Source organism: Ammodytes marinus (genome assembly GCF_949987685.1).
Source record: "Ammodytes marinus genome assembly, chromosome: 21".
In the NCBI taxonomy this organism is placed as follows: Eukaryota; Metazoa; Chordata; class Actinopteri; order Uranoscopiformes; family Ammodytidae; genus Ammodytes; species Ammodytes marinus.
This window is the reverse complement of record NC_137225.1, coordinates 17,037,697-17,064,319: the sequence shown is the minus strand read 5'-3', so window position 1 is coordinate 17,064,319 and position 26,623 is coordinate 17,037,697. Positions and strand designations below refer to the sequence as shown.

At 42.7% G+C, this 26,623-nt stretch overlaps 2 protein-coding genes across 9 annotated transcripts in view; both read left to right on the top strand.

The window, feature by feature from the left end:
* The first annotated feature begins 316 nt into the window (after positions 1 to 316).
* On the top strand, positions 317 to 2,685 carry otud1 (OTU deubiquitinase 1). Its single transcript, XM_080049870.1, has one exon. It carries the CDS (start codon positions 527 to 529, stop codon positions 1,892 to 1,894), a length of 1,368 nt encoding a protein of 455 aa, XP_079905996.1. The 5' UTR covers positions 317 to 526; the 3' UTR covers positions 1,895 to 2,685.
* A 1,080-nt stretch (positions 2,686 to 3,765) lies between these two features.
* kiaa1217 (KIAA1217 ortholog) overlaps positions 3,766 to 26,623 on the top strand; it is a 107,744-nt gene continuing 84,886 nt past the window's right edge. For 7 of the 8 annotated variants that reach the window (XM_080050371.1, XM_080050374.1, XM_080050373.1 and 4 more), the window contains exon 1: positions 23,340 to 24,343. In XM_080050371.1, coding sequence (XP_079906497.1) covers positions 23,986 to 24,343 — 358 coding nt within the window. In that variant the 5' untranslated portion in view covers positions 23,340 to 23,985. Of the gene's footprint in view, positions 4,146 to 23,339; positions 24,344 to 26,623 lie in introns of those variants that run through there. The other variant, XM_080050376.1, reaches the window with a different exon arrangement.

Here is a 26,623-nt window from a genome sequence, read left to right as displayed (position 1 = left end):
ATCACTTATGTTGATAATGTATTTTCACCTTCACATTTAAGTTTTTTTTCAAATCAATAAAACTATAAGCAAATAAACCCCAACTTAAATTATTTAACGGTTTTCCAGAGATCGTAATAGGCTATATAGCTTTCGCAGATACCAATATTATTTTCCTAAGCATATTGTAGGCCTAGGTACGCCTATATAAAGTAAACTAAACACTAGTGATTTTATTTTGAAAGTATTTAATCGGGAAACGCATAGGCCTATGTGGCATTCTTTGTCACTTGACACTGTTAGAGCAGAAAGTGTCCTGTAACAGTTTGAAGTCTAAAATTAGGGAGGCACCCCAACAGCAAATGACGCAAGACGGCTAAACTTGACAGTCTACTCGTCTGCGTGTCAATGGCCACAGGAATCACGACCATGGCGACGCTACCTACAACTTCGCTGTTATTGATGACACGCAGAGTATTTTTAGATATTGTTGTCATCTTTCCGTAACAGCGCGGCAGTGGCGTTCAGTATAAAGGACTCAGTCAAAATGCAGCTGTACAACAGTGCGCTGACACACTACCCGAGGTCGTCTTGCAAAGTTACAATAACTTTAGCGTCCGGATCCGAGCGCTTGAACGGGACAGCACTAAGTTCCCCCGAGGCTGATAAGGCAGCGTCAACAACACACCCAGGCTCAACTTCAACGACCAACGAGGATCAAGCGAGGGAGACTGCTTCTTCCGCAAACATGCCTGCCTTTTCGTGCTACGAAGCTTCATCCATGAGGCCAATTTACTTCACATCGACTGCTGAAATATTAATCCGCAGACCGGATGCAGTGGATAGGTCTGTGCCTGTCCATATCGTGAGGGAGTCCAACACCAAAGCACCCTCCCCTGCTTCACATAATGGTGAAAGAATCCTCTGTAATGACTCCGATGTGATTGTGGACTTCATGGACCATCTACGCAGTGGGACAGATGAGCTTTTTACTGACTGCCCACAGCTGGTTGGAAATCACCTTTTCGGCAGTAACACCATGTCTAGACCAAGAACAGAAGAAAACAAGAGACTGGTTTTAAATTCAAGTGAGGATGAGACACTTTCAGTGATCAATTCTCCTGTCAGAAGCAACGGATGGGCCTCATTAAATGAAGAGGATCTACTTCTCTCCAGGCCAGCCGAGCCTGAAGACCTCACTAGGGAAGAATGTAGAGATCAGAGTGTTGGCATAGATGCTGCCCCAGGGTCGGATGAGAGACGTGCCTTTGAGCTCAGCGTTCTGCAGGAGTCACCTCCACAGAGACCCCAAGAGAGGGAGAACGCCAACGATAAAGTGGGCCGGTACCTGGCCGAAGTGGAGAGACAAAACAAGTACCTCCAGGAGAGGCTGAAGTACAGGTACCACGTCATTCCAGACGGCAACTGCCTGTACCGAGCCGTGTGCAAAGCCAGGTATGGAGACCAGGCCAGACACAAGGAGATGAGGGAGCAGACGGTGCACCACATCGCCGACCACTTGGACGAGTTCAACCCCATCATCGAGGGGGACGTAGGGGAGTTCCTCATCAACGCAGCGCAGGACTGCGCCTGGGCCGGCTACCCCGAGCTCCTGGCCATGAGCCAGATGTTGAACATCAACGTCCACCTGACGACTGGTGGGAGCTTGGAGAGCCCCACCGTCTCCACCATGGTGCACTATCTCGGGGAGGAGGACGTTTCCAAACCGGCAATCTGGCTGAGTTGGCTCAGCAACGGTCACTACGACGTCCTTCTGGACAACTGTCTCCCCAACCCGGAGTACGAGGACTGGTGCAGGCACTCCCAGATGCAACGGAAGAGAGACGAGGAGCTGGCAAAGTCCATGGCGGCCTCGTTATCCAAAATGTACATTGAGCAAAATGGATCGGCGTGAAAGAAATGTACTTTGTCTTCAAGAATGAATGGACGCACACTGATACAGTAGAATGTAGAACTGTTGATTTTGCTTGGTTTCTACTTGCTTTAAATTATTTTTATAAGATTTCTACACTGAGATAAAGGAAGTGCAGTGCACGTACTTTGGTTTTTTGTATATGTTCACAGTGCCAAATTAGTGGCAATGGTGTCTAAAAGTGTGTGAGGCTGGACTTGTTGATAGTTTGGGTTATGTTGACATGAATTGAAAGTCTTTAATGCTGTTCAAATACTGTGCTTTTGAGTATACAGTATGTATTTGCCTTTTGTTGTCAGACCAGTTATTTTTCTATTGTTTATGCTTTGTAGGCCATTACAGAGAAACTTGGTGTGCCATTTTTTACTATATCTACATTGCTACAATGTTCTGTATAGCAACTCTCTTTTGCACAAACGTTCTAGCAGACGAGTCCAGAGAGTTTGACTTGTGTCTGTGAGAACAATACAAGGGTTCTTTAAAAAAAATGTATTCCAGTTCGCTTTGGGCTTTTGGACAAAATATTTCAAATAAAGGGCTGAAGAAACCTGATTTGCTATTATTTCAAGTTTGATTTACATGCCTGTCCCTTGCATACATGTCTACAGAAATGGCTTAAGTGTCACAATTATAGCTTTTGTCATCCTGTGTGGTGTAGTGCTGTATTGAACCTCCACCCTGCTGTCATAAAGTACTGAAAAGTGATTTCTGGAATGTTTTGAAGATGCAGTGACCCTGGATAGGGTTATTGTGTGCAGATCGACTTTTTCATGTAAAATTCAGAAATAAAAAAATAAAAGTTACCAGAATATGCTGTCTACCAGAAGAGTACCTTTCCCCCAGTCATTGCACATGCAATAATTAATGTTATAAAATACAACTCCCAAAATTGTAAAATTAATAAATACAATTAAATAATTAATAATAATAATTATAATAAAGATTAAAAAGTATATATAATAAAGAAAATAAAGTGAACATTAAAGTTAAACATTACGAATACACTTAATATACCATAACTCAATGTTACAGAGGCCTACATTGATAATCTGTATAGACCTAGATGATATTTTGCCACAGTGGAACTATTTCAGCTATTTTGTGACTCCTGAAACTGCATGTCATTCATGAAACAATAGTTTTCACTGTAATTGTGGCAACTTTCTTAATAATTATTGTGGTATTTTTCACACCCACTTTCTGACGCTGGTTAGGATGCCTGCCAGCTGACGGCGTTACACCTTTCTTCCACTAGGTGGCATTGTAGCCTCCGCATATACCCTCTGAAAAATATTATATTATAAAGGGAACTTTTGTTTCTTTTCAAATACTGCTATACAATGTGGGATTATTTTACCTACTGCATTGGGCTAAATGGGCTTCATAGTGTTCGTACTTCTAAAAACAACGTGAATTGTATCACGATTAGAAATAGACTTTGTGGAATACAATTTTTTAGAAAGTTTGAATTAATTATTTAGTAGACAACGCTATTTCGATATTTAGTAACACCAAAATAATACATTCTCAGCTTCCTGATTTAGACAAATGGAAAATAAATTCCACGTGATCCTACAATGGGCTGTAACCCTAACCTCATCAGAATATTTGCACAACTTCCTACCGACACTTGATTATAATGGGAGAGGGGGGTGGGGGGGTATTGTAGATCACTTTCCGTGAAAGCTTGACAGTGATGACGTAACTCTGCAGTCTTGTGGACAGTGGAAGAAGAAAAAGAAGTTTAGTATTTTCTTTTCTTTTTTTTATGCGGGAGGAGAAACGATGCCTCTCCCCCACTGTAGCCTACTGCGTGACTCGTAGGCCTATGTATCACAACCCTTAGGCTCCAGAGAAGAGGGCAGGTGAGAGTGGACTGGACCTCGCGGGCTGCTTCACCGCAGTACTGGCACGCTGTCAGCGCAGACACACAGAGGGAGCAGGAGGCAAAGTCAGTGACCGACGGCGCGTGGTACAGGCATACAGTGCGCTCGTGAAGGATTCCCACGCTCCAAGGCGCACGAGGACGCGGCTCATATCATCGAAGCAGTTCGGCAGCGTGCTCGGAAGTTGCCGAACACTTGGAAACGAAACCCGGTCGGGAGAACACAGTCGGTGGTCGTGTGGCTCTGACCTGAGAGAGGCGGTATCTATCAGTCGGACATGTCGGGACACCGGGTACAGTTCGCGGACCTCCCTCCGAGTGACCACAGAGGCAGCCCCAAATTTCACAGTAAGGAACATTTTCTGTTGTAGCTGAACGGAAGTTACCTATGTTGAAATCTCGAACAAGTTTTTGGCTTATTTAAAAAGGCTTTGACTTCTCCAGGTATTCATAGTTTTGTATACTCTCATATTGAAGAGGAGACAGGAAGAGTTCACATAGTTTGCCATTGTAGCCTATTGTGAGTGTTTTTTTCTTCATAATTGGCTTATTGGTAATTCTACACGACCCCTCAACTGTCTGAAGGAAAACAGCTGTGCTCTTAAAACCTTGGACTACATGATTATACTCATCCACACAGCAAAATAGTTTGTCATTATAAATACAATCAAGAGAAAACTGCAGTATAGCTTATTAAAGTGTAGCTTTTCTTGAATAGTTTTCACCAATTATGTCCCACAGTATGTACAAGCAAAACTTATTTTTATTTATGGAGAGAAGTATTTAACATATAGCATCTTTCCATTGCTTGCATGACATGTATGGTGCTGCTGATAGAACTGCATATGTGTTGTGTGTCCTTATGCATGACTGGTTTGTGGAGGTTGTGATGACCCCCAATCTATTGCTATGCACTCATCGCTGCGGTCCCATTCAGTCCCTCCTTACACTTATCCTAAGTGACATTTTGCCCTTTATGTCGCTGCTGTTAACTTTTTATCCTCAGTGTGTAACACTTCTTATGCTTAGTAAGGTGACACTCACCTTGAGGTGCATTTAGGGACCATTTCTCAGCACCACGTATAATCTTAAAGTATAACGTATGATTGGGGGTTAAATAGGACCAGTGCATGCAGAGTTCTTTCATGGCACAAATGGATGAAGATTTGTATTCTGTGAAATGTGACAGTGTCAGGTAGCCGTGCTTGCATACAGCTGCTGCTGTGTGCTGCAGTGAATGCACCACAGCATGAGACACAGAGAAGCTGAGCTCATCTCCATGGTGACAGGTTGAGTGACAGGACTAGTGAGCGGAGGACACAATGGAAAATTGCCAGTTTGCTTTAAAGCTCTCCAGAATTGTGAGCATCTGTACATTCTGGCTGTATGACAGTGCTTGTGTAAGCTTGGGATATATTTGTATCTTGATGGCAGCTGCTCTGGCAGATTGATGTGTTTTGTTTGTGTGTTTTGTCACAGTCAGTTGGTAGTAACATGTGGGCACCAGGGTTAAAAGGGCTGATGGTGTGGGCAGTTCCAGCTCGGGTCGTTTGCAGTGCATGCTGGGTCGGTGTCAGCTTCAGCAGCAAACTGCACATTCTGACTCAGCCCATCCTTTACTCCTGCTGTCCGAACGCAAGTGACAGTGGGGTCAAGTTTCTGTTCCTATCTGTCTCTCTGTCTCTCTACCTCTCTCTCTCTCTGATGTGCTCAATCAGAAACACATACACACCACTACAACTTCACAACCTTTCACAAAATGCACAACCTCTGGGCTTGACATCCAAGCCTATACCTCTCATTAACCTCTTAGCAACTCAACATATTAGACACATGAAATACAAATAGCACCTGGATAGCAACAGAACAGTGGCTCACAGCTAATGATCTTAGCCTCACCTTGAGGGAATACTCCATCGTATATGTGGCTAGTTTGTTGTTCAATGAGTGGAATCTCTGATCTGTTGTTGGTGCTATTTAATGTACTTGTGTTAAAGCAGTAACAAGTACTGGTTTTGAAGGCATGGACACGTTTGTTGCACACTATTATTGCAGTTGTATCAGGAACAAATTAAATTAAATCAACACTTATTGGAGAAATTTGCAGTTCTGATTGGGTAGCTGAATGAACCAGTCTCTTCTTTCTCATTAGTCTGGTAACAATTCCCACGAAGAGAGGGGTGGAGCACTGTAACATCCAACTCAATCACTAACTTGATCTCCACCATGAACAGCTCAAAGCTTTCCTCGGCGCGCTCTCTGCCAAGGAGTTCTCTTAACTGACGTCTGAACTCTACTTCATTCCATAGGTTCCTTTTCACCATTATTTAAAATCTCTCACATCTCTTTGTCTACGAGCCAGCTGATTCAAATAGACTTGTGTTGTGAGTCCAAATATTTTGCTGTCATCATTACATGGCACTCCTTTAGAGCAATCTGCTTCCCGACTGTTAGATATCTATGTGGGATGAAGCGTCACTTTGCCCTCTATGGATATGCATGTCATTAGAATGAGATTATGTTATTATAAAAGAGAGATTATATTAATAATTAACCCCAAGTTGCAGCTTCATAATTGTAATGATTTGCTGCTTTTCTTTCTTCTATCTAACATAATTGTAAAACTGTATGTAAACTTTTGGTGAGACAAATTAAGAAATTAAAGATGACTATTTTATAGACCAACCAATTGACCTAAGTAGTTGATAAATTGATAATAAAAAAAAGTTTTTTGGGACATTTCGTGTCTTTGTGCGAAAACATAATTGCTATTTGCAGGCTAGAATTTGGTTGTAGCAGTAAAAGTCAAGGACACTGAACAATTGAATGGAAAGTAGGAGAGAACGTATACACAGTATACTTACCTCTAACTATAACTATCTTATCTATAACTGCATACCAACGTCAACCACATTAGCCAGCCTATGTGCAACAATGCTGTGGTTACATCCTTCAAATGAACACTGCTGGGTGGCATCTTGGGGGTTTTATCAATGAGTGGTATTTGCATATTCAAATGATATACCTTGCCCGACTTTTACTTTTAATGAGATGTTCTGGGATAATAGACAGACGATTCACATTATTTGTTTCTTGTCTTACAACATTGTAAAGTGATCTACAAGAAAAGGGTAAAAACAAACTAATGAACAGTTTATTATGATTAATGGGTGACCTCACGGTGCTGCTGAATCCATTGGCCAATTAACACTCACTATGGATAAGTTTCTACTTTTCCCTTGTTAAGAACACTACATTGCTGTAATCAGTGTGCCTTTTATCAGGACTTCAATTCCTTGGGAAACGATAAACATGGTTGCCCACTATCGTACCCACAAGTCCCTGTGTGATTACCCAGAAATGCTGTGTTGAAAGAATCACAGAATGTGCTTCTTCACCAGCTCAGGAATGCAGATGGCGTCTGCGCCTGTCTCAGGCTTCAGAAACCAGGGGCGGATGTTGTCTTCGAAGCTTTACATTTGCTACAAAAACATGTCAAATAGTTGTGCAGGAGCGGATAGAGCATGACCTTAATTTCCAAAGACATCCCTTCTATACATAGTTCACTCACTGCTATTAATGTAATATTATTAGTGAGCTGCTGGATGTTCTGGGTAAGGTGTGAAATGTCACATTTCAGCGCCACTGAAGATGCCAATCACATTGGATAGACACTTAAGATGCTCCTTCTGGAAATAGCCAAGCCCCTGAGACGCTTAACAGCTGTCTTCACAGCGGATTAAAAATCCTGTCCCTTAAGGGCTCTTAAGGTCCCTCAGAGTTTAAAACACAAAGAGTGTGCCCAAGAGTGGTATCCTGTTGTTTTTGCATCATTAACTGGGGAAGTTGCTCTCAGATATAAGGTAATAACCTTGACTCAAATCCACTTTGTTTTTTGACCCGAATACTGAGCATAATATCAGTGAATCACAGCATGTGTGCATGCATGAGCTTGCATGGTACTATATAATTTCTTTCAGCTTTTATAAATGAAAAGTGCTGATTCACTATTATACAGTAGTCATGTTAAGGTGTTGAATTTATTGAGACGATTGTGCTGTAAAGGTCATTGATGATATGATATGAATTCTTTTGATTTCATTTTCATTTTGGAACAGCCTAAAAAAAACTATAGACAATCTTTCGAAATGTATTAGCGTGTGTTTAATCTCTGGCACCCTCACTTTCCATCCATATCTCTGCTGACCTTTTCCTATCTTTCCAGCCACATTACCCGCTATATCCAGCTGTTACGTGCTCACGAAACCAGAGTGAATGGACTCTGAAATTTAGTTCCTTCATCGAGCGTTTGTGAGAAAGGAGACTTAAGGAGCATAAAGGTCGATCTTGAGAAATGAAGTCAAAGGGGGAATGTACTTTAGAAAAGACCAAAGAAAGAAAAATAAATATGCAGAGATTTATAAGTCGAGTGCAACATACTGTACAGTAGAAGTGATCTGCCGTGTCTAGAATTATTTCCCAGTTGAGTCATGGTCTCTGTCTCAGTGAATGGCTATGCATCATGAGACGTTGCGTGCCCAATGAATTATCCGCCCTCCACCCTGATACGTCTGTCTCCTCGGCAGCGGGATGCTGGTGCTATGTGAAGAGGAACCAGATGTTTTCTGTTTTCTTCTTTCTTCTTCATTTTCTTTTCCCTAATTGATTGCCCCATTCATTCTTCAGGAGTTCCTTCCTGAAGAGAACATGATGAAGTATCTAGGGATCTCTCAGAAACGGCAGTCAAACCAAAAGCAGTGCGTAATGTAAGCGTAGAATAGGGAGATAATGAAGTTCACCTGTTTCTGTAGCAACTAGTGACATATGAACATCTCAGCATAAGAGCACTTAAAGGAAAAGTAAGTGATGTGGTCCTTATAGCTAACTTTCTGTCAGTGACTGCAGTTAGCAGTCCCCTCCCTGGTCCCTACGTCACCACCACATGAACGCGCAGCCGTCTTCATCAGATAGTGCCGCGATTTAGGGCAGCGAGTCCGCCCGCCTCTTTATACCGTAGAAGGCTGAATGGTTGGATAAAAAGTTGGAATACAAAAAAAATTATCTGGCAATTACTTCAAAGCTAAATAACTGGGAGACGTGTTATGAACTGCTCTTACTGTTTAAGTGATTGATGTATGAATATAGTGATTTAACACGTATATTAACAAAAAAAAATATTGCTTACTTCTCGTTTAGAGCTTCCTATTTTTTCTCTGGTGCAGCTGAACTGGAGCTGGCTCACACCGTATATATACCACCACAGCATCTTCAGTTGTTCCCACTGCCACTGCTCTTATGTCGCCTGTGGAATCAGCTGAGGTGTAAACAAACACTTCTATCATCTTCATTGTCCTCTCAATTCTGGAAGGATCCAAGGCCCTGATGTCACAAACAGTTGGACTTGGCAATGTGCACTGTTAAAATGATGACTCCCACTGACACATAAAGAGCACTTCACACAGCTGTCATTCATCCCCGCCCTGAGCAGTGGTCTTGAAATATCTGTGCGACTTTATTGGTGATTAGGGACAATCTGGCTGTAGTTCTGTGCTGCTGAGATACAGGGTGTAATAACTTTCTCTGCATGCTCTCTCCCCAAAGCAGTAATGATGTGTGACGCCAGCTCCGATGACATTGTTTTTTTTTGTTAAAGGGGGTGTGTGTGGGGGGGTGGGGGGGACAGCAAACGAATAGAGTGATTTGGACACAGATGAGAAGTCAAATAGTCTCTCCTTTTGATGTTGCAGCGAGGTCATGTTCAAAAGGAAAATATCAAACAGGTACGTGGGTGGAGTAAATGAGGCAGTGTTTATGTAGGTATGGTTGAGCGCTGATGCTTAATATTATAAGTGTGTGTCTGCGTGTGTTAAATGTATATGTGTGTGCGCGCGGGCACCTGATAATTAGGCTTATCTCAAGGCTTATCTTCACGCTGAGGTTTTAATGACTTTACAAATCAATCAGGAGATCTGGGTCGCTGCCACAGAGGTCGGCCTAGGCACACACACACTCACTCACTCACTCACTCACTCATTCACTCACTCACTCACTCACTCACTCACTCATTCACTCACACGCACACACAAATAACTCCTGTGTCTGCATTCCTCTTTGTTCAAATCAAAATCTAATCAGTTTTGTTTGTATAGCCCAATATCACAAATAGACATTTGCCTCAGTGGGCTTTACATTCCATATGACACCCTGCCCTTAGACCCTTAGCCCTTGTTACCATTGTGAAAGCCATTTTTAACTTAATTTCTTAATGAGAAAGTATTTTGACATTTTTGAACGCTTGCTTGCTTCCTTGGCGAGAGTCAGATAGGTGATCTATGCCACTTTCAAATCAGCTGGTTTTGAGTCTCGCTAACAACATGTACAGTAACTATACTAGAAAGTATAAAGCGCACTAATTAACAAGTTATATCTTTACAAGTTATATCTTTATTTGTTAACTTATTTGAAAAATAAAGTGTTAAAATTACATTTTCCAGTGTCAAGACGGTGATGTTGGCCAGGTGCAGAGACTTCCTGGAGTGGTGACATCACAGTGAAAAAACTCTAGAAAGTTGGGGGGGGGGGGAAATCTTATATACTCTTTGTCCAAAATGTCAAACTAGTATTTTATTTTGTAAGAAATGTGTATAACCACTGCTGCAACTTGTGTGTGTGTGTCATGGCGTTGTGGGAAGCATGTGTTTGTTTGGACACATGATCTGTGCAAAGACGCATACAGACATTTCAACATAACTGATAGACGTAAAAAGAGAATCCAAACACACACTCCAGAACACATTTTCTCAGTAGCATACTGTATTTAATAAGGACTCCCCATTCCCAATTACTAGCCATGTTAGCTCATTTAGCTGAAGACAAGCCTCCCCTCATCAACATACCAAAAATATTACTTCAGTTATCCAGTTTGATAACTGAGTTTGTGGATGGGAAAAGAATCCAGGCAATAACCGCAAGCCACTCCTGTCAATGTGATAAATGGGAGGTTTAGTGTGAGGATACAAGTGGGAGCTTTATAAGTGGAAAGAACACCACTGATTGGGTGCAGTCACTGCGAAAGGGGCTGTGAGAGAAAAAGCATGTACCGAGTACATTATTCTGAGAAGTTCCGTGATGATACTACAGCACGTTTTAACAAGCGACTTCTTCCTCAACTGCAGTCATACGGTTCCAACTATTTCCTGCATCTATTTTTGAAGAGAAGAGAGAGTGGCAGGATAAGCAGCAACCTACTGCTTTATCAGCAAAACTTGTCACACAAATAACTTTCTTTTTCTTATCAGCAACATTCCCTACGTGAAAAGGAGGAAGTGAATATAGGCATCACTGTGCCTGTGTGAAGACAATTCTTTGGCACTTCCTGTAAGATTTTTGAGGTCAAGTTGGGCTAATCCACTTTACTCACTGGGAAGTCTATCAATAAGTGTGTGTGGTGCTGGCATAAGCAGCAGCAAACTACTCTGAGGACAAAGGTTTTTCTTTTTTTAATTAAAAGACTTTTCTCTTTTATCAAGCCACCCGCCACCATTTAAACCCAGTCATTCTCTATGTGATGGACGGCCTTCTTGATACTAAAAAGTGAATGAATAGATCTGGTTTCTTAAAAAAATAAAAATTATGACATTTTACCACTTAGAAAATGAAATCTATATATATATATAATGGCTTTATAGAGCCTATCGTTTGTTAAAACTGATTACTGTGATGATTTTGTCACATTGTGGAAATTCCCCAACCCCTTCCCAAGCTTAACAGACCTTTGACTTTAGCTTATCAGAGTTCTTCCAGCTGCTGCTGTGAGAGGTGAGACTCAGTGATATTTAACAATCAAATATGATGTACCGCCTCTTCTCTGTTATGTACGAGGAGCGGAACGGCAAGATGGTGCAGGCTTGGCTGTCAGGAGCCACTGTAAAGGCCAGCGGTTGTGTAAGAGATTTAATGGCCGAGCCCGGCGGACTAAAGAGGGGGCAGCAGTCGTCAGTCCTTCTGGCAAGGTCAGCAAGGTCCTTGTATTCCAGGCTGCTCTTGTTCAATCACTCTGTAAGTCAGCCAAAAACATACTTTGTTGTGCTGAACATCCAGATGCTGCTCGGTGTGGTTTCTGGTCTGTCAAAAAAGGTTTTTCATTTGGTTTTGATTCATGATACTTTTGATATTTCAGTTTATTAAGAAAGATGAACTCAAGCATGGGGTTTTGTCTGTGTGTGTTTGTGGGTGCATGGGTGCTAAGTGACCATTTGTGTAGTGTCATGCACGGATCTCCAAATGTTTTTGCACTATAACAACTCGTAGGCGCCTGGCTGTTCCAACCCGTCTTTTTTGGATTCATGTCCCAACAAGGCCAGATGAAAGAGGAGATATTGGTGTGTGTTTGATGCCTGCTGTGTGCTGAGTATTGCTCATTACAATGGTTTCTTTTTTCTCCTTGTTGGTTCTTCTGTAGTTCACTCACTAAAGCCAACGTGGTATAGAGATTTTCACATCGTTTTCGCATTAATTTTGCCGTTAGATCATTGTGCCCTGGAAAAACAAACGGAGTTGAATGAAATCAACTGATCTTTCATCTTTCACTTAAAGCTGCACTAATTAGTTAGTTAAATTTCCTCTGCAACCTCTTAGATGTGTGAACGACTTCATAATGTGATGTTATTTCAGTATTGTCTTTACAGCTTGTTCCTCTACCAATATTGAGTAAAAAAAAACTTTAACTTAAAAAAAGTGATATTAATATTAAGTTTAAAGTTCCAGTGTCAACCATTCATTCATTGTGTTTTTCTTATGAAATATGTCAATAAATTCCATTGTTTTTTGGAAGAGACCTTGTAAGTGTATCCCCATATTTCTCAGCTTTTGTTTAAGGATTATTCGTCTGCACATGTCCCTTTCTTGAGAAATTTGTCATATGTTTTTGATTTAAAAAAAAACAAAAAAAAACAAAACATTAAAAATAGTCACTGAGATTAACCTTAGATAATCTAACTCCGTAGAAGAAGTTTCATTACCAAAGTGGCCTTTTACTCTACTGTGAGAGCTGAAAGGATTATCTTTCATAGGAGGGGCTGACCTTGATACAACTTCAAAGAGAGCTCTTCAAAGAGAATAAATGTAACGGGAAAGCAAAGCTGACCAGTTACCCTTGCGAATGTGACTAAACAGTTGTTGATTGAACTTAATGTGTAAAGTTTATGAAACTGATTTTTCCCTTTTAGCCTAACTATTAAACAGTTACGTTTTGCAGATTCTCACAGCTGCTAGTTACCATTATCTACCCTCAGCTGCCGGTTATCACTGCCGCCTGCTTTTCCCCCTTCCAGGCAAAAAGCTTATTTAGCAGCAGCCAATCACTGAGCCGACGAGAAGTTAGCAGAAACTTTTCCTTTGACCTTCAGGACCTTAAAGCCCCCCCAGCTCATGAGTCACCCGAGCCCCTGTGCCTGCCTCAGAACTTGACACTGAATGGCGCCTGGGAGTTTTAATATCACGGGGGATCGTGGGTGCTCCTGACTGATAGAGGTTTGAGGTCGGCCCTTTGATGTTCTCTGAGCTTCTTAATGAAGATCAGACTCCGGTGTTTTTGGCCAAAGCCTTCCCCCGCTTCCAGACTCCCACTTGGAGCAAAGGGACACCAGAGATTGAAGGACCATTTGTACCTCAAGAGAGGAGGATTTTCCCCAGTCCTCTTCCCTTCCCTTCTATACAGCCCCCCTCTCTTCTTCTTCGTTCTTTCTTAAATCAGTCTCTCTGGCACCCAGAGTGTGTCTGCATCTCGGAGTGACTTCGTCAGTTCATTAAGGAGGCCTCAGCCCAGCTCTGAAGTCCTTTCATCAGCGCCTCGGGGAAGCGGGAGGTGTGCCCAGGGAGACGGAGAGGGCAACACAGGACAGGAAACACACCGGTGGGGGTCCTCCAGCTCTGTCTCGCCTGGACGCCAACACTGAAACGTGTGTACACAAACCTGTGACAAGGCAAAGGGGTCAGGGCAGATGTCAAATGAAGGGGGGGGGGGGGGAACCCCGACAAATCCTTGACCCCGAGTTCTGAAATGTAAGGCCAATGAAAAACATGTGTGCTGGACGGTGCTTTAGTTAGGTTGCCTTTCCTGTCGAAAAGACATATTTTGATGAATTAACTCTGGGAAACAAAGACTGGACTGTAGTGCCATTGCACTCCCTGTTAGCAAGGACTGGCCGACCTTATACTTGTGTCAGCCCTTAGCTGTGGAAACTTTCACTTCTAAATGACACTTAAGAAAAATCGTGGGTCCGTTAGTATGTATATAAACGACAGATGTAGTGGCATGAAAATACACTCGACAGTATACACTAAAATGAAATGTAACTCTTCGGTTCCCATAGGCTGGCCTGTCAAACTATTTCCTGCAGCTATTACTTGTGCAATTTCTTACAATTAGCCTCAAGTCAACGCTATTTCTAGCCGAGGAACCGGACCGTTAATTCGTGTTATTGCCATAGAGGAACGCCATAAAGATCGGAGCTCATTATTCCTGTGGGAACATTTGGACCATAGCATAATGAAGACAAGTGGTGCTAAAGAATTCTGTATCTCTTGTACTGAGACCAGACGCTTTACAGAGCGGAATTCATATCTTGCATGGCTGGTTCTTCAAACCCCGTCCTCCATTCAACAGCATTTAAAGCCTAGATTTATTTTCACACCACCCCTATTTTTGCCCTCATGTGCCCCTTCTTTGTGTCTTCATCTCATTGTGTCCCTTTGCGTCAGATGCTTATCTCTGTTCTGCGTTTGCACCGGACCTGGACCACACTGTTGGTTCAGCAGATCTCCAATGCTGACTGAAGCCCTGTGTGTTTTTTTTTCTGTGGCTGTGCATGTGTGCCTGCCTGCTTTTATTCATGTGTGCAGTTGGAGGACTTCCTGTTGTGTTGTGACATGGATGCTATAGTGTTTGCTGTCACTGCAGTTCACTTATCGCTCTGGCCCCGGGGGGTTGCTCATTCACTACCAGGGACTTTTTGGAATGGGGCACACAGATCTAGACACACTCATTATCCCTGTTCTCTTATCTCAGGGCTACACCCCTCAATATCTCTGAACAGTATGCTATCATTGACATGTATTGGTAGATATATTGGCTTATTTCAGACATATGTAAACAAACAGTGGCCCCTTTACAGTTTTTCCACAATGAATTACTTGTCTGAAGTGGGCATGGCTTAGTTGCTTAAAAGTGATGTCACCTATTTCTGAGCAGGAATATACTGTATCTATATTTGAATCAAAGTTGTGACAGTTGTGGGCATTTTGCTTCTTCAGTTTCTGTCAATACAGTCTAAAATTAGCACAATGACACATGATGAAACAGAATATTTTGTATATATCTATGTACTATATTGACTATTAAACTCCTACTAAATATAATGAATAATAATGTAAAATATAAAAAAGGATGTTTCCTTTTTCAAAGTTTAGCCTTGATTGTACTTGAGTACCTAAAGTTAAAGAGAAGTTTGGACTATAAGGAATCCTTAACAAAAAAGTTTGTGATATGTTAAAAAAAGGCTTTTGGCAGATGTTTCCTTTCTCCACTCTTACATGGCTCTGTGACTTGTTGTAAAATCATCTTGTCATCTCTCATCCATCCTGGCAAGCCTCCCGCCTTACAGTGGAGGAACGCAAGCGATGCTCGACACAGAATGAAAGAAATTCCACATTAAATGAAGATCTGTAGATCATTGCATAGCTGGCTGGCTGGACTAATCTGTCTTGGCTGTGCAGGCATAAGTTATAATGATTAAGAGATTATACTGAGCTAAGAAATTAATTGCTGGTTTTAATAGACTCTGTTAAATGGCCAAGCAAAATTCATTGGGGATGTGGTCATACTTTCACTTAACCTATAAGAGCCTATATACAAGCCTCTCTTTTGTAAGTTATCAGTGACATATTTTTTGCCACTATAAAACTCCCATCATTGGACCCACAAAGTTCAGCTCTGTCTGATTTACAACAAATGATATAACCATAATGATCGTGCATTTGTGACGTTGAGTGGAATGATATTCACCGGCGTAAAGTATGTAGATTTATGGGAATGATGATCCGTCATCTGAAAGCTGTCAGCCTGATTTAGACACTCACGCCATGAAAACCTCCCATGACAATCTACGTTCTTGGCAAGTCTGTGTATACACAGACATACACACACAGATTATTCACACACACACACACCCCCACCCTACCCCCAAGAATGGCATTTTCACATGTTAAAGGTCAAAAATGAAATAACTGTTGTGAGCATAAATTTGGATACTCTACAGCTTCTATGGTAGAAAGGGAGTCTGTAAAACAACAGAGTACTTACTCTAAACCACCAAATGAACTGCTGAGGAACTGATGCTGACGCTTGACCACATTAAAGTTCATATCATTCAGTGAGCAGATTCTTGAGCAGCACAATCCAGAGTGTTACTCTTACAATAAAGAAACATTTGTAGCTGTTTGAAATTTGTCTGGAACATGTACCCTCCCTTCCCTCTCTGTATTTGAATCATAAATGTGTTGAAACACCTCTTGCACTTCATATTTTGATCTGTTTATCAGGAATTCTTCAGTTTCATCATTCCATTCATGTTTCTTATAGTGCTGCCTCCTAGTGGCACAGAACAGTGGCCAATTTTGTTCTTTTTAAGACTGCTTATATCCATATGCCGATATAAATGTTTTGGCTTTGTGTGTGCCAAAAGCAGCCCATTTTCTCTGGAATGCTGAATCTAAAACAGCCCAGACTTGACAATGGAGTCTGGAAACACCATCTCCTTAATTCCGTCACTGAAATACTAGAATATATTTTCCACCCAACATATGAATAAGTTATTTGTGTTTTCCCACCACATCTGACAGCAAGGTTTCACCTTTCCTTCACTGTTTTGGCTACTTATGTATACAATGGCACAGCAAAAATCCATTCATTACCATTCAAATCCTGACAATATAATTATCTTGCATTGCTTGTCTTAGCATTGATTCCCATTGTGACACATTTTGCAGCGTGTGTGTGTGTGTGTGTGTGTGTGTGTGTGTGTGTGTGTGTGTGTACATGCGTGTACATGCGTGTACATGCGTGTACATGTGCTAATGCATGTGTTTTTTTCTCACTTGGTCACATGCAATTGTGGCACTGCTTTAGTTCCCAGAAAGATGCTGCTGTTTGAGAATTCGGTTACTCCTCCTCCCCGTGTTTCCTGTACACCTCTCCCTCTCTCCCTCCCTCTTTCTGATGCTTCTGCAGCCAGCCATCCAACTAAAAATCAATAGGCCATAAAGAGAATGGAGAAGCCTCTTTATTTACATCAGTCTGAATGGAGAGGTGGTTTGTCTCTCCTCATATCCTCTTTATACACTCCGGGCAGAGGCATTCAGTTTGCCTCCAATAACCCACTTGACAGGCTGTCCAGATTAGAAGCTAAACTACCCTAAAATGCTGAGCCGTAAAGGCCAGGGACGGGACTGTGAGCCTAATGCCGGCCCCGCCGCCTCTGGGGGTAACTGGATGAAAATATGAGTTAAAAGGTTGACGTTTGCATATTGTGTGTGTAAGGTGTAAACATGTAAAGACGAGCATGACGATGGCATGCCCATTGAGGGGACAGAGCGGGAGTGATTCATAAGGCCACAGGGGGGCCCCAGAGACAGAACTTAAGGAGAGCAGAATTCATGGTGACAAAGACTGTGTGACTTCATGCAGAATCCCTTCTCAGTGACGCTGTGATATTGACTCTTTGTACAGGTTAATTATGAAAAGCTGTTGTTGAGAACTATTTCAGCATCAGTTACAATACTCCTCATACTGGGCCATGTTAAAAAGGGGTTCTGCTTTTTTTCAAGGGCAGGAGCGTACTGCACTACATGACTTTGTAAAGCAGTTTTTCCTCCCTCCATTTGAGCACAGTCACTTTAGGAAGATACTGTGATACTAAGTGTCCATAATCATTGTTTTTTTCTGTGTTAACTACAAATCATGACTGTTTAATATCACTGAGTATTATTTCGTAAGACATTTTGCCGTGTTCGAAAATGCTCAAAACATCTAAGATTTGAGAATCAATTGTTGCAAAAGTCAAATTCAGGTATTCCTTTAAATGTTCTCAGTCATATTTTTGTAATCATAAAAAACAGGCCATGGAACAATAGTGGGTTTTGGGTGTGAGTCAAGGTACAAATACGTACCCATCTAATAGTTTTTCTTTTGTGGTTGTTTTTCCTTGATACTTAGCTACTTAGTTCAATAATACAACACGTATCCTCTCGTCATTTATCACCATGTGGATTTCATGTTGATCAAGTTCCCGAATCTGTTCCAGACTAAACACTTCTTAACATTTCCTTATGTTAGAGTAACAGATTTAGATATTTCTCATCTTGCAGCCTGGGCAGAAAGAAACATGCATTTACATTGTTTGTTAGTTTATTGCTTATTGGATATAAATATAATTACTTGTCTATCAAGCCATGTTTAAAGAGAGTGAGGGTAATCCAGACTCTTGTTTCTTTAAGTGACGGTAGATGATAATGGCACAGACAACACCTCTCCCAACTGGGCTCCACTGTCTCCTCTGACCTGCTGAATGAGGGGCAGCCCCTTTCGCCATGGCCAGTGCTGCATTTCCTGTGACATAATGCATCCGATAATGTGTCTTTCTGGGTGGCTTTCCCCAGGGAGCGGCTGAGTGTTAAAACTAATTGGTCCCGACTGTCAGTGATTCTCATCGTCTCATGTACACTTCTATTCTGCCTTTGAGTCACTTTTCTTCAACCAGGTCGTCTGGAGCAGTCAACATCTAGAACTGAAGAGGAGATTAAAGGAATTAATATTGGAAAGAAGAAGCACAGTTTGTGTCACTACTATTGATGTTGTTGACAAATGACCAAGTAAGATACAGTGTGTGTGTGTGTGTTCCAGATAGAGATTCTGATTCAGATGTTCACTTTATGAGTCTGGGAAACTACTTAAAGGTCTCTGATGAAATATTGATTGTTTGCTAGGGTGAGAAATTGATATTTGGAGGAACATGCCATTTTAACTGTAGCCTGCTTTCAAGTTTTAACAGGAACCTGGTTGCAGTTCTGTGATGGTGCTAGTGCCAGTTCACAGTTGGCTTAACTTTCTAAGAACTGTAATAAGTAATAAGTTAGCTTATGTATGTCTGTATATGTCACCATTCTCACTTCTAACTCTTAAGAGCTATTTCTATTTCCGTCGAAAAGCATGCTGGTTTGAGACCTTTCCCTCAAACTGCCTTTGTGGGAAAGGGTTATCGGTGATAAACTTTAAATGGCACACCACCCTGCTGGAGTCTGGTCCCCATATGCAAGGCTATGTGCGTATGTGTTAATTTCTCTGAAGCGCGTGTGCATACAGTAACTGATTCAGCGTATGATATTGAGTGAACGTTACAGTCAGTAATGACTCATGATATGGTTGGAAGGGAGTGCTGAGATGGAATGTAGAAAAATAAAACAACCAACCCCCGAGGGCTTGGAAAACATACTCAACCTTAATCCTCCTCAGCAGAGGTACACAGCTCAACCATCCCCCCCCAATTGCTTCCCAGATCCTCCCCAACAGCCCTGGATAAACTTGGCCTTTTTGTTAATTCAGCTGTGTCGAGAGCCAGTCACTGTATTTGAATCTGTTAAAGTCAATTTTTATATTAGTGGATCAAATGGCTTTGAAAGGGGTTGCTCAAAGTGATGAATCCACAATTAATTGCCACATAATTCCACAACTTTACTGTTTTGGTTCACTCTCTAGCTGCACCAGGCAGATGTTTCCAGGGAAAAGCCATGATAATCCCACTGTAAACCACCTGCCCATCAAAAAAGGTAGACAGACAAAGTTATCGACTAGCTGGCGAACAAAGTGAAGCATTTAGCTGAGAAGAGACCAATATTTTCTAAAGAATGTGTAAAGAGCAAACCCGAGCTAAAGGTGAACGACCATTACATTTATTGTATTCATGGCTAGAAACAGGACTTCAAATACGTGCTAATGTTGCTCAATATTTGCTGGATGATTCTAGTGTAGTGCTTCCCCCAGGTGGCCAGAATATCAGGTGTTGCAGATTTAAGTTCATATGCTGAATTTGTAAGTACAATACAGGCTTTTCTGTTTAAGCTTGGTTTTGGTCTCCAACTCCTGAGGGAACCACTTGGCTTTTTAGCTGCTAGTGCTCCACTGTGTTCTCCAGCTAGTCGCTAACTTTGTCTGCTTGCTGTTTGGTCTGCGTGTTTATTGGAGCTTTTTCACTGGATGCAGCTGCAAACTGCAGCTGAAAACAACGTCTGATGAGAGTTCTGGCATCGAGCCCAAACAATAAAATAGCTGGCCAGGACACCAAAACAATGGGCTGAAAGATGCTTTAAAGCTCCATAGTGCTGAGGGTAAACAGTAGAGTCAGGTGATAATTCTCTGATGGTACATCACTATGAGTGATCTATTCCACATGCAGGCAGCTTTGTAAACATTTGTTTTATAGAAATATTTATTATAGCAGCTTTAAACTATATCACATTTATTGAGGCTTGAGAGTCATTTCTCCTGGCTAGACAGACTGCAAGCATTGACACCAAATTAATAATGTAAAAACTGCAGGCAGATTTTGCAGCTCATACAGCAAGCCCAGCCTTCACTGGTCTCAGCTCAGTTAGTGTGTAGGTGAGGGTCATGTGCAGCCAATGCCCCATGTTTGATAATAACCCTCGGTCAGAAAAGTCAGTTAATTAGAGAAATACCACAGGAGCACTTAGACAACCACATGCCTTCCATCCTTCCCAAATAGGTCCAACAGCCCCTCCTCTACACACTTATGAGCCATAAACAGCTATACCAGAACTTGTGGGATTTTCTGCAACATCGTATTTCCATAACCGCCCATCCCATCCCATCCCATCCCAACTTTTCAGTCCCACACTGCCTACTCCCTACTTGAAAACTGAAACGGTAGTTGGCTCTTTGGCATTGGTGCTAGCCAAGCTAGCTGCCTAGACAGCTGTGGGTGGCAGTTTGGTCATTCAGGTCTTTATTGTCAGCGCCAATTTCCACTCCTCAGATAATCATCTTTCTTACACTTTTTTTTAAATAGAAATACTTGTGGTCGGTTGTTTTCCCACTTCAACATTTTTTTTTTCCTACACAAAATTGATGCCATGCCCGGATAGTAAGTTGACATTAGGGGTTGCCATTTGATATGCAGACATACTTTATGATCTATCGCATTGCACAAAATCACAGGCTTAATTAGGAGACTCAAAATTATATCCATCCGTAAATGCTATGTTATTTAAAGCCTTTTGAACCGAGTTCCCGCTATTTGCCTTCTGTACAGTTAGAACTGTCTGAAAGCCTGGGAGCCAGCCAATCCACACAGAGGGCATTCATTTACTCCCAGCATGTGTACACACACACACACACACACACACACACACACACACACACACACACACACACACACACACACACACACACACACACACACACATAGCCATAAAACCATAGAATGAGAAAGTTACCATTCACTCACTCGTTGTAACCTACATGGTCTTTTTATGGTCAGCTTTTTTTTAGGTTTGATGTAATCCTTAGTACTACGATGCTGTAAACATAGTAGAACTCAGCCAAAGCGGTGATGCCCAAATATAATCTGGCATAATTGTCATATTTAATCTTATTGAAATGTCTCTATCTTCTTAGCATTTCTCCCTTTCAGAAAATCCAACAGACAGGCAGCAGTTTGCGTGAGTATCTTAGCCCCTCGATTTTGCCGGCAAACTATTCATCGGCAAAGTATGTAGGTCAATCTGCTCTGCTCTTTATCTAGAGCCATACAGATACAATGTAGCAATATGATTCATATTTCCTATCTACATGATCAGCCATGGCTGTCATTGTGTCCAGGGGGCTTAGTAGTCTAAAAGGCAATCATGGGAGGAGGCTTGGCATTGAGGAATTGATCAAATCTTCGGTACAGATGTGAGTAAATTTTTTCCCTCCTGAATCCCTACGTAAATGTCTCTAACATATTCTATGTCAGTTTATCAGCACGCCATGAAATTCCATACAGACCAGTAGATAAAACATGACGGCACATGTACAATACTAAATCTATACTGGACTTTAACTGGGATGTTTTAGGATATCTGACAGGCAGGGCACCAGTTCAGAGAGCAAATTAGTCACTGTGTTTACCTAAGCCAATGGTCCAGTCAGTCCGTGTGGATTGTTGCTCTTTTAAAACCTGTTGCCTGGACACGGTTGATCCTTTTGCTCACTGTAATCCATTTTCCGGTGTTTAGTCGGTAAGCACGCTATGACGTCCCTGTGCGTTTATGTCACATGTCCATTCTGCGTGCCGTGGCAAATTATGCGAGTGTCACAGGCTTGGTTGCTCAAAATAGTATAACCCCTCTGCAGAGTTATGGAATTAGACAAGTTTATAGGATTTGGGGTTTACTTGCCAGAGTCTGTGTCAGCAAACTTTCACTTAAAAGAAGAAAAAGGCCATTTTATGTTTCAAAGTTTTTGCTCTTTCTGTCCTAGGGTTCATTTTGTGCTTGTCTGGCAATGATCACAGTGTAATGAATAGGACATTTCTGCAGTTCGCACAATTGTTCCGAGTACTTTGTCAAAAGAGAAGAAATGATTTTGCTTCACGAGTGTGAGGTTTTTTGTGAGAATGAGAAGTGTATTTCTTTTAGGGACACAGGCTATAGGAGACGTGTCTGAGAGCTCTGATCTTCTCTTCCATGCTGCGTCTCTCTCCCAACTAACTTCTTCTGCTGGATTTTTTTTTCTTTCACATCCGATGCCTTCGGTGCAGGAGTTCATTACAGCTCCACTGTGCATCTCTTGTGTATACACACAGACAGACACAGACTCACACACTTGTGTACACACAAACTCACACGCTGTAACCCTCCCCTCCTATTTCACTCTTTAATTCTCTATAAATTCCTCCAGCGAGGGAAGAGCTTGATGTGTTTTGTGTGTGTGCGTGACTGTGTGACTTTGTGTGTGTGCGTGACTGTGTGACTGTGTGTGTGCACGTGCATGCGTGCATTCTTGCCTCTGGTTGCCTGAACATTTGATCACATGTAGTGAGCGCAGGCTGACTCTGGACTAAAAGGGACAAGAGACGGACAGAGAAGAAGATGAAAAACAAATAACAATAGTAGATTGTGGCTGTGACCGGTTGGCCGATGACGTGAAGCACTGCACACACATCTGGAACAGCTTGAGCAGCTGCACCTGAATAGAAGGGCTCCTCCGCGGAGCCTCTGCCGGCACTTTTTCTCGTTCTCCCTCGTGCCCTTCTTTTTTCTTTTCTTTTTTCTCTCCTCTGTTGCTGTCTCTAAATCTTTCTCTCTCTCCGGTTTTTCGCCTGCCAGAGGAGCGCTGGAATGGTTACCCGCTGAGCATCAGCAAAGAAGAACCGGAGCGCGAAAAAGAGAAGAGGAGAGACGGACAGAGAAGGCGCAAGAGGACAGTATAACGTGGGAAAGAATTATTAGGCTTGAGGAGGTAGGAGAGTGAAGTTGACAACCGTGTTATGAGTGCAAGTGCAGAAGACTAAGAAGCACGAGACATTTTAGAAAACGGAGAAGGACCGAGAAGGAGGGAGAGGGAAAGAGAGACACAGCAGAGAGGGGATTAAAAAAAAGCCGGAATGCGCTGACACTGGAGACCTGAGTTGCTGTTTGCATTTAGCACAGCTACTCCTGTCACTCCACAGGTTTGTTCACACATACATTCAATTACCCGCCCCCTCCCCCCCCCCCCCCCCCCACACACACACACACACACACACAACACTGTGTGAGTGTTTGCTTTGGAGGGATGAACCCAGGAGGCCACGCCAGGAGAAGAGAACACCTTCCAAGGAGCTGTTAACCCCCCCACCCCCTCACCCTTGGCTCTCCTCCCACCTATCTTCCCAAAAGTGCCCTCCCTCCGGAGCCCACTCTGTCTACCTGCACCAGTCACAACACGCTGGAGCCAGAGAGTCACAGAGTCACACACACACTCTGAGAATCTGAGAAACCCCCACGGATTGCCCAGGGGACGCAGCTGCAGCAGTCACCCTGGCTGAGAAAGACTGAGGTAGCTCTTCTACTACTACTGACCTGCAGCAGGATGTCCAGAGCCTCAAGGCTGGCCCGCCCCGCGTCCTTAGGGGCCGGATCCAAGCTGCCCTCGGCCCGGAAGGAAGGCCCCGGCACGGTGGCGGTGGCCGGCCGAGCCAGGGTGGTGAGCGTGGGGGAAAAGCTGATGAGGGCAGGTACCGACGGTGGTACATTGCCCAGACAGAGGTCTTTACCAGTCGGTGTGCCCCATGTAAAAGGCCAGACCCAGATCCAGACCCAGACTGAGACTCAGGTCCCCAGCCGGAGTCCAGGAGAGAAGGGACAAAGTATGGAGACTATGGTGGTCCCTCCCAAGAGCAGGATCAGCCCACCTAAAGCCTCCAGTCAGCAGCAAGGCACTGTGCACAGTAAGTAATGCAACCAAGCTTCATTATCATGAATGCTAATGTGCTTCCAATGACCCTTTGGTCTACCTTTTTCTTAAAAACAAAAAAAGTGATCTGTTCACATGAGAAACTTTGATTTTCGATCCATGTGAATGCGTGTTTACAGCGCATCAACAGATTTGCAAAGGTATTTTCCCCCTTAACTGTGTAGTGTTATACAGTTTGTTTGCCTTCTTACTGTATCTGTCATCTGTAACAGTCGAATTAGTGAAGTCCTAAATGAGGTAATGATATAGCACCTTTTTTTTGGGGGGGGGGGGGGGGGGCATTACGCTTTATTAGATAGCTTTGTAGAGACATAAATGAAACGGGGCATAGAGGGGAATGACATACAGAGAACGACCACGACCATTTGTTTGTCAGTTCAGGATGCTGTAGGGATTCGTTCACTCCCCTGTGTGTGTCTCCTGGTATGCTAGTTCCTCGTGTTGTGTACTCTATGGATTAGGTCTTCCTGAGTTATCTCCTCTTGCCCTGGGCAAATGATGAGATGCTCAGTCAAGCGTCTACAATTAACTGGAATTGTTGGTTCAGTGGGGGGGAGGGGTTGAAATTTTGATTCTCGTCATTGAAATGAACGAGGAAGCTTATTTTTGTGACTTGAGCGGTGTTGTCATCGTGAACATGTAAGAGAGAGCAATAACTGCTTGTGGGATCTCTGTCACTATCCCACCGCTTCGGGCTCCGTGGGGTGCAGATTAAGATTTTTTTTTTTGGGGGGGGGGGGCAAGACGCTGAGGAAAGCTTTCTTATCATTCCCATTTGGCCTTCTCAGCACATTCCCATCACTGCAGGGTCCCAGATTTCAAGGTTTTGTCAGGTCAACTCACTCTCTCAAAGGCAATGTGACAGAGTTTATCCATAGGATGAATTGTATATTCTGTACATAAAACATTAGCAGCTGTTAAGAGTCTGATTGACAGACCAGACGATCGGCCCCCCAAAAAACTTTGTACTGTTTCTTGTCAATCACTCTTGAATCACACTTGACTGTTGGGTGCTTACTCATAGACAGCAGCTGGTGAGTTAGTGTATGGATGGAGGGGGTTTAAAGTGTGTCGATGTAGGCAAAGAGGGGTGAGTTAACTGAAAACGGTGACAGAAGGAGGTCAGGAATGTGAGCAGTGCATGCTGGGAAATCAACAGGTCTTGAGCTGTGTCTGTGTGTGAATCCCTCCCTGCAGTAAAGACAGGTTATGGGTTATAAGGGGGCAGGTTTGTACTGGAAACCAGATGTGTTTGTCTCTGCTGCTTCCACTTCTCTTCTTCAACAGAAAACAAATGGTCTCTCAGCAGTGCTGATTCACTTCTCCAAGGTTTAGGCTCAGTTTAGCTTGGTTCATTTGGTCCTAAATGTGGCTTGAAACAACAGAAACGGGGTTAAGAAAACTTTCCTAAAAAACCCTCTTCTTCTGTCTATATTCCAACAACTTTCTTCTTTTGTCATCTTTTCTCATGTCCTCCTTCGCTCATGGCGTTTCTTTCACTCACTTTCTTGTGTTTCTTTGTCCTTTGTTTCTCCAACACCCTATGTTTTCAAAGCGTGGTGCCTTGACAGCAGTTGAGTCAGTGATTGAAAGATGCCACTGCTGCCCACACACACGTACACATACATACATACACTCACAAAAGACCATCAAAAAGAATGAGTGAACTGTGCTTATTCTTTGCATGTTCCCTTCTGTCCTACTGTGCTTTTTTAAAGTGGGAGTTGAGCATTAGCGAGAGAACGCCGTAAATTTCTTGTTATGGACAGTCACTTTGAAGTTACACATAACACTTTATTTTTGACATGACATGCAAGGTCTTCACTAAGGGGAATGGAGCAACATGCTGCTTAAGTATTTGGATTTGAAGTAGGCCAACACAATTAAATAGCCGTTCACTGCAGGCTAATGGGCACCTCATCATATTCCATATATCCACTTATGGCTTGTATACAAACAGGGCTTGTTTAATGTGGAGGTGGTTGAGACTGTGCCAGGTCTTGCTCTCCCCGGCTAATGCCAGTTCCAGGGCATGACGGCAGCAGCTAAAGCAGAGGAGGCCCACGGGGTCAGACAGAGCTGATGAGACACACTGCGCTTGCAGATGATAAGTGCGTATGACAGGTGACATTTCCACTGTGTGAAAGCTTCAGAGCCGACTGCCCGCTTGCCAAAGGGCCCAATTTCGGTCTTAAAGTGCCAGCTTCACACCTGGAAAAAAAATCCATTTGACATTTTCTGTCCAGGCGAGGTA